This window comes from Paralichthys olivaceus, chromosome 11 (genome assembly GCF_024713975.1).
Source record: "Paralichthys olivaceus isolate ysfri-2021 chromosome 11, ASM2471397v2, whole genome shotgun sequence".
In the NCBI taxonomy this organism is placed as follows: Eukaryota; Metazoa; Chordata; class Actinopteri; order Pleuronectiformes; family Paralichthyidae; genus Paralichthys; species Paralichthys olivaceus.
The window spans coordinates 18,217,425-18,229,154 of NC_091103.1; the positions used below are offsets into that span (position 1 = coordinate 18,217,425).

At 40.4% G+C, this 11,730-nt stretch overlaps 2 protein-coding genes across 4 annotated transcripts; one reads left to right on the forward strand and one right to left on the reverse strand.

Annotated features, from left to right (window-relative positions):
* The first annotated feature begins 365 nt into the window (after positions 1–365).
* On the forward strand, positions 366–5,952 carry LOC109643279 (uncharacterized). Of its 2 annotated transcripts, none has more exons than XM_069534619.1 (7): positions 366–591; positions 2,306–2,515; positions 3,016–3,154; positions 3,290–3,379; positions 3,502–3,570; positions 3,974–4,103; positions 4,964–5,952. In XM_069534619.1, the coding sequence occupies exons 2-7, from the start codon at positions 2,466–2,468 to the stop codon at positions 5,689–5,691; spliced, it is 1,206 nt and encodes a 401-aa protein (XP_069390720.1). In that variant the 5' UTR covers positions 366–591; positions 2,306–2,465; the 3' UTR covers positions 5,692–5,952. The 2 variants fall into 2 exon arrangements, with proteins under 2 accessions (XP_069390720.1, XP_019963901.2); XM_020108342.2 differs by having other exon boundaries at positions 369–591; positions 2,306–2,516; positions 3,020–3,154.
* Positions 5,953–6,032: 80 nt separating this feature from the next.
* On the reverse strand, positions 6,033–10,737 carry LOC109643278 (histone H4 transcription factor). Of its 2 annotated transcripts, XM_020108339.2 has the most exons (11): positions 10,603–10,736; positions 10,249–10,326; positions 9,895–10,052; positions 9,436–9,662; positions 9,232–9,343; positions 8,999–9,151; positions 8,833–8,907; positions 8,136–8,256; positions 7,422–7,560; positions 7,150–7,274; positions 6,033–6,931 (listed from the first exon to the last, which is right to left on the reverse strand). In XM_020108339.2, the coding sequence occupies exons 3-11, from the start codon at positions 10,040–10,042 to the stop codon at positions 6,499–6,501; spliced, it is 1,533 nt and encodes a 510-aa protein (XP_019963898.1). In that variant the 5' UTR covers positions 10,043–10,052; positions 10,249–10,326; positions 10,603–10,736; the 3' UTR covers positions 6,033–6,498. The 2 variants fall into 2 exon arrangements, with proteins under 2 accessions (XP_019963898.1, XP_019963897.1); XM_020108338.2 differs by lacking the exon at positions 10,249–10,326 and having other exon boundaries at positions 10,603–10,737.
* Positions 10,738–11,730: the final 993 nt, after the last annotated feature.

An 11,730-nucleotide genomic window follows, 5' to 3' on the forward strand; every position in this document is an offset into this window, starting at 1 on the left:
TGTAAAAGGTTTGAAAATCAGAGGTCGAATCACAATATAAAAATACATAAAATACAAAAAATACCTTTGAACAACTACGAATAAAGAAAAAGAATCTGAGGCAGTTATAGAGCGTTCGATTATACACAGTGTTTAGATTCATCAGCAGAGGTTTGCCACAGATGCCACATATGTAAATACACATTAAACAGGCACAGGGTCTTTATGTATTCATTTTCTCATCAGATTTTCAGTATGTGTCTCTGGGACCCCCCCCCCCCCCCCCCCGCTGCCCCAAACTGTAAACACTGCCTCTCCAAACTGAAGGGTTTAGTGGGACTGATGGGATTCGTTTAAGGCATTAGGAGTTAGGAGTAGTTAATGGTCTTTCCTGGTGTTGGTAAGTAACACTGACTAATTGACCAGGGACGGCAGACAGCTAAAACTGGAGCAGGTGGTCGCTGCGCAGCTGAAGTCACTGTCAGGCTGAGCAGGTGGAACAGGATCCACACTCCTGTTCATCACAGAGCATGAACACTGACGATCAGACGGGAGGACGGGCGTGTGTTTGATGAGCTGAGAAAGATTCACTGGAGAATAAACCACAAACAGGTAAGAAACATATTACAGAATTTATATTGTCACTTTACTGCAGGATTTTTCACTTTGATTTAGTTCTGTAATATACATGTACATATTTTATTTTCCCATTGATAGTATGTTCAATACACAATCAATTTCTGACTATTCATAATTTTGTATTCAAGACTTTAAATAACAAATATTTTCACTATCAAATAAGTTAAATAATGTCTGATCTATAAAGTGTTAGATAACATTGGGAAAGTTTCCAGATCTTAAGGTGACATGTGTAAAAGTTTCATTTTGACTTATCAACCGTCTAAAACCCAAAGATATTGAACTATAATTTACATTATTACAATAAAAAAACAGACATTTATAATGATTACAATAATATATGTATTTATATAGCACCTCTTAAAACAAAGTTGCTTCACAAATAGAATGAAAAACTAATAAGAAGCTGAAAATATATATAAATACAAACTGTTTTTTACTTTTTTTACTTTAATGGAAAAACAGATCTGAGCTTTCGAAGTTTAAACGGCTGGACAATAGATGTGTGGCTGTTTTAGATGTTTTGTCTGGGAGCTCTCTCTCTCTCTCTCTCTGTGCCCTCAGATGACACAGATGAAGCCTCTCTCACTGTTTGTGCTCCCTAACAAACAGCTCCTTTATGAGATTAAGAGATTTCTGCAGCACGCTGACATGGACGAAATACAGAGAACATAGGATGTGTAACCTCCAGCTAATCTCGTCTGTATGAGAAAGGAGGGATCAGATTCCTGCAGCCAAGAGGTTAAAGGGGCAGTGACACAAACAGCAGGATGGAGTAACTCAGGATGAAGAGAGAGAGAGAGAGAGAGAGTGACTCCATCCTTCACAGAAACGAGTGATATCAACTCTATTCTCTCGTTTCAGTGAAAAGGAAAAACAAGATGTGATTTACAATCTGATCCAACTATTTTAGAATAAAATATCTTGCTTGAGAAACTAAAAGGTTGAATTGTTAGATTCTGTGTCAGATGAGTAGATTCATCATTCGGCCTCATCATCATGATCATTTTATCCATCGTCTGAAGTAGGAGGAGTAAAATAAGGTTTTATTTATAGAAACAACATAAAGCAACTTGCCTGCAATAATATGAGAACTTTTATAAAAGCTGCAACAAAAGCTAACTTTTCATTGCTCTTTCATTTGCAGATTATCCCCCAATTAATAAAATATCCAGAAATACTTTTAGAATGCTTCTTCCAATTTCTTGAGTTCAATGTGAGGTCTTACAACATCTAAATGTCATAACATCAATATCTAATTGATACCAAAACAAAAGATTTTCCATTTACAGATATATGAAAATCTAAACCAAAATATACAACACACACAATCCAAATAAACCATGTGTCTCTTCTTCTGTCTCCAGTTTTACATCCAACACAGATTACGCTGCACATCTCAGAGTTCTCCATTCACTTACAGCATCACTAATCATGTGTCCTTGGAACGGATGGATCCTAAGTTAATTAAAAGGATTGGCACAGGGAATGCCTCTAATGGGATTACTGGCTGTAATGCAATCTAACAAGATACCGTCATTTCATTTGAATGCGATTTGCAAGGCAAAGTGCCTGAAAGGTTTAATCATACATTATGTTGCACAATGTATAAGATGCTAATCTATCTGTGAATCTGTTTTTACAATCCTGTGCATATTCACTGATTCGCGCTGCTTGTGTCTTGAAGGTCGATCCCTAATCTGGAGGAAGAGGACGTGAAGGACAATTTGAATGTCCCTGCGGTTGATTGGCTGCTCCTATAACCTTCCACTGAACAAAGAGAACTTCATGTTACGACCTCAAAGCCGCGTGTTTGGACTCCAGCAGGTCTTCAGTCAGTCTCATTGATGGCAGGAGCAAACCCACTGATCCGAGCTCAGAACACATTCCACAGCCTGGTATGAACGACCACCCTCTCGAGTTGATTCAAGCATCTGATCACTGTTTCTGCTGCTTTGTTAAAGTTGCAACATGCCTTTAAAAGTGAGAGTTTCCTCTAAAGCAGAGTTTTTCAATCTGAAATGTAACAGAAAGTTGCAGGAAGTCTGGTCCTCCTGTGATTGGGCCTCCAACATGTCAGTCATCCACAGAGCCATGACTCAGACTCATCTAAACACACAGACAAGACAAACATACTTTTAAATCCAGCACAATTTACAGTTTCTGACCACACCACTCTCATCACACCTCGAAGTCACAGAGAGAAGAGCAGGTTTTCCTCATGACTCCAGAAGTTGCCTAAGAATCATCCCATTTTAAATTTTTCTTCAGTGTCACAGTGATCCGTTGAGAGTTGTCAGTAAAACCATGGATACATCGCAAAGAGGAACTGCTAATAGCTAATTCGGCATATTTTATATTCCACTGTATCATTGTGTCTATCATTGTTTCCTTCCGGCAGTCTGCTCCGTACACTCACAGCCTGGTTCATCACCACCAACACATGCATCAGCACACTCATCAGCACTGCTCCTTCACTCCCATCCTGCACCAGCACGCCACCGTCCCACATGTTCCAGCTGTGCAGCACAGAAATGTAGGTGATTTGTATTTAGAACAGAAACACAATGAATGATATTTCCGCCTGTGCTTCATCATGTTGTAGATTTAACCTATTTATTAACACCAGTGAGAATAAAGTCAAGTCATCATCTGGCATCTCTTGCTACAGTTGAACACAGATCACACCAGAGGGACGATGAGGCCTCCTCTGGCTCCAGCCACTGCGTTCCACTCAGCCGCACAGACGTCCTGCAGGACAGTGAGTCCACTGTGGATCAGACTCAAACACGACACAGACATTAAAACAAAGAAGAATTAAGAGGAAATTGTATCTTACTTCTGTTTAAAGGTCTGACTGATGAAACAAAATGTTGTTTTCAGAAACGAGGGAGGTGGTGTGCGCTGCATGTTTGCATCGCATGGAAGACTTATTACCACAAACGACTCCAGGTAATAGTTGAAGTACAGTGAGCTGCGTGACATGAACAAGTTCACCCAGAAAGTACTGAGCCCCTTTTCCATATTTTGTGTCTGAAATTTAAGCCATATTACATTTTTTATTTTATTTTCAAATATTTAGTTATTTGTGTGGATCTTCTGTTAAGTTTGAATTGTTTGCCAAAAAAAACAGTATTAGGGACACAGAATATTTATATCTTCCATTTTGGAAAATGTTCATGGACCTAGTCAACATTTATAAACTCAGTTTAATAACCTACACATTTAACACGTTCATATATGTAGAAAACGATTTTTTAGTTAAGATCTATTTTCATCGTGAGTTGGTTTTGATTGTTCTGCAGTTCCACAGTTAAGTTTGAAATATATGTGATTCAAATGCATCATTCAACAGAAAATGCAGCAAAAGCTCAACAGTCTCCATCGAGAGTCGACACCTGAGAGTCCGTCTGCCGTCAGTCCACCAGAGTCACAACAACACGAACAGTCAGAGCGGCAGCTCTCATACAAACATACAAACACAGGTGAGTTTAAGTCTGTGATGCAAAGAGACATTTTATGTTGTATAGCTTTTCACCTGAGTGTTGTGTTTTTAACCCTCATACGTTTGTTGGTTTGTGTTTGATTTGAAGCAGGATTATGCAAAATATACTCAACAGATTGTTATCAAAGTTTATGCAAATCCAGACCAGGGGAATTTTTTTCACTTTCTCAATCATTGTGAGTTATAACCACATCAACTCTTTACCTCCAGGAAAGTTATGGTTTTGCTCCTGTCCATTAGTTTGCAGTTTTAAACCAAAGCATACTGGACGGATTGCTCTGACACCTGGTGGAAGGATGGGATATATTCAATTTTGCTGTGGATCTGAATCAGGGGCAGATTCATTCTCTTCAACATTGCGAGTTAGAGCTTTTTTTTTAATTGACATTTTCACCGATTTCCCAAGAAATGATTTATATATGATGGGAAAAAAATCTGGCATATTTAGGGAGCTGATATGATGAATGTGTGAAAATTGGTGCAGCTTGATTGACTTTAAAGGAACTGATGAGCCTTGGCGGACGTATGTGCTCTACTGAGTAGTTCCATTCTACTTTATGTATGTACAGGATCTGTAAAGTTGAAAAGCCCAAAGTGTAAAGGTGACTCAAAAGAAAACACAGCTCCTTGTGACATCATAATGCCAAAGATGTGCTGGTAGTCTGGCACCCCCCCTAACAAAACTGAGGATGAGCAGTGTGAGAAGAGTGATGTGTTTTCAGAATCAAACCTCGTAAAGTAATAACTCAAATAAAAACCATCAACCTGAATATGAACAGAGACGTCTCCTCAACAAGATGATTTTTGATTGAAACCTGTGATCTGCTTCTCTCTCTTTAGCCTGTGACCAGTCAGCGGACAGAAACTCTGGTGACACGTGTGAAACAAGAATCACATCTTCACCAGCGTCTACGACAAAGAGAGACAAACTGGAGCGGCTTGTGCACCTGCAGTGGAAAGAGAGACGGGATGATAACAAACATGGGAACCAACAGTTTGACACGACGAAGGATTTAACGCTTAGAGACGAATCATGGGATCTAGCCGCAACTCCTGAACTTGGCAGCAGGCGCGGCTCACATGGCAGGAAGAGGCGGCTCCTGTGCGACAGCTTCATTAAAGGGAAAAGGGTGAAGCAGGATATTGTGGACCACCGGTTTCCTTATGCTAAGATTTGGCCAAACAATCCGTCTGCGTTCAGCGTAACTCATACACACCTGTCCCCCTGCACACCTGTGCAACAGGCCAACTTTAGTGGTTTGTCTGTCTTGTATCCTGACAGCAGCAGATTCAATGTTTCCAGCACGTCTGGAGGTCTCGCCCCTTATCCAGGGGTGGCAATGCAACACTGCCAAAGTGCATCATGGGAGCCAAGGTGGGACATTAACAACAGACAGGCTCCCCACTCCGGTATACCTGTTGTGCCTCTGGTCCTGAGGAAGCAGGAGGCTGCTTACATCAGAGGCTGGGACGCGTCACGAAAACTGTTGCCTCCACCACCACAGGCGGCCATTCCCTCACTCTGGCTTTCTAACACGTGGGGCGCTGAGTCTGCAGGGACCCTCTGAAAGAAGGAGAGCAGCTTTTCTCATAACAACAATCCCTCACCACGTACATTGTGTCTGCTCAGTTCACTGGTCACTGGAAGCGTTTGAATAATTCTTGAGGAGACGCTCTTTAGGCAGCTTTAAGTAGCCGATCATTGTTCATTATAAAGCTCACTGGTCTTTTAATAAGATCTTTAGATGCATTTTGGCAGCTTTTTGGATATTTGGAAACTATTTGTTCCTTTGTTAAATTTGTTGTATGATTAAAAATATTCCGATGAGTGTATTTGCACATTTTTTTGAGTTGCATACAAAAGTTATATATTCATATATTCAGTGGAACATGGAATGGTCAGGTGGGATCAATGCTCATATTTAGTAGGAAGAAAAGGTTTTTAAAATATTAATAAATCTACCTAAACTGAATACAGGCTACAGGAGTAAAAAAAAACCACATGTAAATGTTGCATTTGTGTCAAAAATGTATTTAAAATGTATATCAATAAAATTATGCAACATTCAAAGGCTACAAAAAAATAACATCCTCTGAAACGTCAGTTACGTGTTGTGTAAACTTGTCACAGAAGAAGAATAGAAGTGCTGTTATCTCATTCATGAAAACTTTGTCGGCGTATTTAACACACAGTGTTGGTGAGGCAGAGTTAATAAGAGCTGCTATAGTGAAACTATGTTCCACTACAACTTGTGGTGAGAAGAACCATCTCGACGTAACATCACACAAATATCAGTTCCAGTGATGTCTCCACTCCTGCCTCAGCCAAATTTACTAAAACAGAACAATTTAATTCTATAACAGCTACGTGAGAATCAAACCACGTCCATGCCAAGGCCCCTTGCAACCTCTGTCAAGGCCTGGACGGCCCCAGACGTCCCACCGTCATCACAGTCCTCCTGAGATAATCCTCCAGGCTCGTCCTCGATGTGAGGGATGGTGCTCATCACGCAATAGACGGGAGACTCGCTGCCTCTGGGGCTGGGCTGAGCCGAAACGTCCTCCCCTCCAGAGAACTCTGACGAGTACGAGGATGAGGAGCTGGAGGAGGGTGAGGAGGATCCTGCCGGCGAGCTGCGGCCACTCTCTGGCATCACCGCGGCCCTCTTGGTCCGACTCCTCGTCCGAAGATTTTTCCGGAGGCTCTGAGGTTTTTTGGCCATGTTCTTCATGATCTCCTTCGTCACCTCTACAGTCTCAAATCGCACCATGTTTACTTTTAAGAAGCCGTCCACATCCTTTCTGTATCTGTGGAGGAAACGTAATGTTTTTACATTAGTTGGAGAGAGAAGGGACAAAAACAACATGAACTAGAATTCAAGCTTGGTGGTCGGAGGTTTATATTCAGGCCATTGTAAGAAACTAACAACAAGAGGAGTTTTATTTTTATCAACACCAAATCACAAATACATTATCTTCAGGCACTGTGCATAATCAGGTCCAGCCATTAGAAAACTGTGACTCACCTAAAGCGTGAATGTCCAGACGGCCATTTCAGCTCGTGCTTTTTACGGAGGTGAAGTGTGAGAGTGTAACACCACGAGAAGACCTTATCACAAATATGACATTTGTACTTGGACATCCCCCCGACCTGTTGGTTCAAACAAGTCTCAATGTAAGTAACAAGAGTGTCATCTTAGTTCATGACTGAAAAATAATCGTCTTTTTTATGATACATGGGACGTAACATGGTACAACACTGAGCTTTACTGGGTGTTTTGTGTTGGTGCTGACAGACCTCGTGCACTCTCTTCAAGTGGTGACTCATGGTTTGAAACGTGTGACAAGAGTAATCACAGCCCTCGACGCTGCAGTGATACACGGTCCCCTCATTGTGAACCTCCGTGTGCTTCTGTAGATCTTGTTGGTTCTTGAATCTGTTTTTAAAAAATGAAGAAAAAGAAAACATTGTTTTATGATTGTGAGTCCAGAACAGATATGGACGCTATCTGCTTTAGACTACTGGACACAAAAGCTACATCAGAATTACAAACAACATTCATACTTTTTCATAGATTCCAAACTGACAACAGTACTCATGTAGAATTTAACATTTTAGATTTTTTCTGTAAATCAGATCAGTTTAAAAATATACAAGAGACCTTTAAACAAACACGGAAATCACTAGTTGAATTAATTAGTTACTAAACCCTTGTCCAGTGTTTGATAATCCAAACAGAGCATTAATGAATATTAATCAAACACATATTGAGTCCAATACAAATAAAATGCTACAGCTTTGAAATGTACTCACTGAAAATAGGTAATGAGAGATAACCTCTATATCTGGAAGTTTAAAGATTGCTTTGTTGAATTAGCTCAAACCTGATATCACTACTTGTATACTATTACACACAATGTAGAGGTGGCTGCTCACGCAAATTGAAAAAAATCTGCAAACCCTGATTTGGCCAAATTACAGAACATCTAATCTGCAGTTTCACAGATCTACCTTTTGTCGCAGAAGTCACACGGAAACGGCCGCTCGTCACAGTGACGGAATCGGATGTGGATCTTCAGAGCTGCCAAAGTGGTGCAGGTCATGTCACAGAAGGGACATTTGACCTGATTCACTGAGAGTAAAAGACAAAAACAGGTGTTGATTTGATCTGTGATATAATAACGCTTGATTGACAACTTGGATAATTAGAGATTCATTGTAAAATCCTATTTAAATACCTATATAATAAAAATATATAGTTATAATTTCAATAACAGATCTGTCTTTTTTGAGTAATGGCATCTCATAGAACTGAATCTGAAATGGATTCAAGTTTGTCCAGCTGTCATTAATAGATCCAAACCTAAAGTCCTTCAAATGTCAGTTTATATAAAGTGTCATGAACAATTCTGTGAAAACTGAGAATCATGACTGAAAGTCTCAGGACAGCTTCTTAATGAACCTTGAGGTGAGATTGTTTTGTAAACTGTTGTTTGCAAGTCTAAGAATACATTTTGAAAAACAACCTTCTTGAATATTTAAAAAATTATTTGCCCATCGTTGTTAAACTTCCAGAGGAACAATCTGGTCAAGACTTCAAATTTGACTGCTTATGTCTTCCATGAGAAAATACTACAGTTAAAACACATGGACAATATAGAAACGTTTAACTATTCGATGCAATAATAAAAGTGTAGAAAGTTGTTACCATGCTGACGAACGTGATCCCTCAGAAGTCTCTCACTGGAAAAAGCTTTGCCACAATGTTCACAAACAAGCGACTCTGTGTGAATAAGAACAAGAAAAAGCATTTATGCACAACTTTCAGAACATTTACATCCTGGGAAAGTTTTACAAATCAACACGTCTCTCACCCACTGGCTCGGCCTGTCTGTGGAGGTGGTCAAACAGCTTCGTGTTGCTGGAGAACATACTGCCGCACGTAGGACAGGCTACAAGTCTCTCCTGAGTGTGGCTCCGCATGTGTTCCCGCAATCGGTACCGGATCTTAAAGAAAGCATCGCAGCCTGTCACAGAGAGACGAAACGTACGTCACACGAACGTCAGAGTGAATCAACATGTTTGACCTGTGCTTGCCCACTCATACCTGCCCAGTGGCAGAAGAGAGCCTGCTGTTGTTGTGAGAACGACTGTAACTCAGCACTCTGGATGTGATTGTCCACGTGTCGGTAGAACCACTCAGGATTGTTAAATGTACTCTGTACCAAAAAGATAAATGGAAATTCGATTATTATCGTGGTGCTAAAACTCATTTGTTGATCAATCAATAAGTGAAACCACAAATACCTACATCACAGTTCTCCCACTGGCAAACGTATCCATCCGACCCTTCAGGAACCAGGTTGTTGCTGTGCAAACCTTGGTTGCAGCTGGGCAGGTCGGGACGGGACTGGAGCAGCTGTGACCCGACGAACTTGAGCTTTCCATGGTAGTTGTGAAAGTAAGCATGGACCTCCAGCTCCGTGGGGCTACCCATAGATAGAAACTCACATCCTTTCCAGAGACAAGCGTACTCATCTAAACAGAGAGGGAAGGAGAAATGACTCCACTGAAATGGAATGTTTCACCAACCTAAAGAAAATGATTCATTCCTTCAAATACGATGTTCTCTTAAACTGCCCCAGAAAAACACTCTCACTCTCCCTACATTTATTGTTGCTGGGCTAAATCCAATATTTAATCTTGGTATTGATTCGTGGTTGCTCTCGTGTGTGTTCACCATGTAGAAATAAATTCCCTCCTCACTCACCCAGTTCCTCCAGGGCGTCACTGTCTCCCAGGTAATCCTTCAAGTGCAACGACATGTGGTCACTCAGCTCCTCCATGGTGCAGCCCCTGAAGTCGCAGGAAGCCCACTCACACGTCACCTCAATATTGTCCAGCCTCTTAGTCGTCATCACGGTGGACCTGGTGGACAGCGAAAGCAAGCTCAATACTTTGACGAGATCACTCTTTCATTCATCTTTGATCAAGTCATTCTCGAGATCATCGGTCCCATCGGCGGTCAGGTTTTCAAACAACAGCTGGATATTAGATTTTAACAAGGGGCGAACAGACCTGTGGTGTTTTAACATGTCTTTACATTCTCAAAATGACAACTCACACTGTGTATCTTCAGATATTTCACTTGTATTTATTACTGCATCTCGTCGATTTTCTGTAACATTGATGTCAATCAAACCTGCGAGTCAAACAAAAAGCAGTGGATTGAAGAGAATTCATCCATTCAGGCTTACTGAAGTAAAGTTTAACAGAAGACATTTACAAAGGCGTTTCTATCCTCCAGCTGAACGTCTTGTCTGTGTTGAGAAAGTGAATATTGATGCTAACAGAGGAGCTAACGCTGATCACAGTCGCGTCATTCTTACTCATTTCAAAAGACCAACTCGGACGAGTTTTAATGAACGACATGTAAACACACACTGACTGCGACACGTGTGGACTGAATGTTTCTTACGAAGGAGCCGCAGCTCTGAGCAGCAAATCTGAGCTTGTGACTCCTCTTCCTCTTCTTCCTCTTCTTCTTTCTCTTCTTCTCCAACATTCACTCGTTTGTTTATTTCTTTCAAGCCGCCAAACCGGAAGTTGTTTTGTCCTCTTCCTTCGTTATGAAAAAAACTTCAGGAGCTGAAGGGTACACTGCCCCCTGCTGCCCCGGAGCCAACCAAAAAACGTCATCATTCTGATTATTATTATAACAATAATAATAATCCCTTTCTATAGTTCTCACTCATTTTAAGTTTATTTGAGTGTGCAATATTAATAAAATACAATAAATATATGTATAATTCCAATCATACTGTATACATTCTTTCTTATGTTTATACTATTTCTACTTTTTTCATTCTGGTCTTTATATTTTATTTTTCTATTTTTCCCTTTGCTGCAGTAACACAACACATTTCCCCGTTGTGGATTACCGTATTTTATCTTAACTCACCTTACCTTATGTAATCTTATTTTATCTTATCTTAGTTTCAAACATGTGTTAAACATCAAAATAATCGAATGCAATATATTGCATACAGTTCGAGACGACCGTATGGAAACTGGGTTCAACGTAACATAGTGAGCCATATGGGTGAGACGGAGACCAGCCAGACAAGTCTTGAAGAGGAGGGACAGAGCTTGAGCAGCTCTAGTGCCATCGCTGATCTCTTATTCAATATTTCATGCTGCTCTGGAAACATAAGGGCCCATAACAACTGAATTATTCATGCACTTTCATGTCAGGATGACTGATTCACAGGAAAATGACCACCAGCTTCCCAAAACCAGTGGATGAAATGAGAAACAATTAAGTCATGTCTAATTTCTTAAAATCCAGATTAAATATGAGGACATTCTGCATTTCCTGATCAATCTCTGAAGTGTATGGAAGAAAACACTGATGGCTTCTCGCTTTGAGAAATGCACCCTGACTTCAGTTTTGAGGATTAAAACATCTGCAGGACACAACCATCTCCCTTCAGAAACCAAACTGGTCTTGGGGAATGAGGTAGGAAGAAAACCCAGCCCTGAAATATTATTTTAGACACCTCTAAACTCTTTGTAATGTCTTATGTTATTTATTTGTTTATTCAAA

Bases quoted from the DNA above. Each gene is read 5' to 3' on its own strand.
- LOC109643279 (XM_069534619.1), top strand. From the start codon at position 2,466: ATGGCAGGAGCAAACCCACTGATCCGAGCTCAGAACACATTCCACAGC. The intron at 3,380-3,501 runs GTGAGTCCACTG...TGTTGTTTTCAG, and splicing joins CACAGACGTCCTGCAGGACA to AAACGAGGGAGGTGGTGTGC. The intron at 4,104-4,963 runs GTGAGTTTAAGT...CTCTCTCTTTAG, and splicing joins ATACAAACATACAAACACAG to CCTGTGACCAGTCAGCGGAC.
- LOC109643278 (XM_020108338.2), bottom strand. From the start codon at position 10,042: ATGACGACTAAGAGGCTGGACAATATTGAGGTGACGTGTGAGTGGGCT. The intron at 9,152-9,231 runs GTATGAGTGGGC...TCTCTGTGACAG, and splicing joins TCTCTTCTGCCACTGGGCAG to GCTGCGATGCTTTCTTTAAG. The intron at 6,932-7,149 runs GTGAGTCACAGT...TTTCCTCCACAG, and splicing joins TCTGGACATTCACGCTTTAG to ATACAGAAAGGATGTGGACG.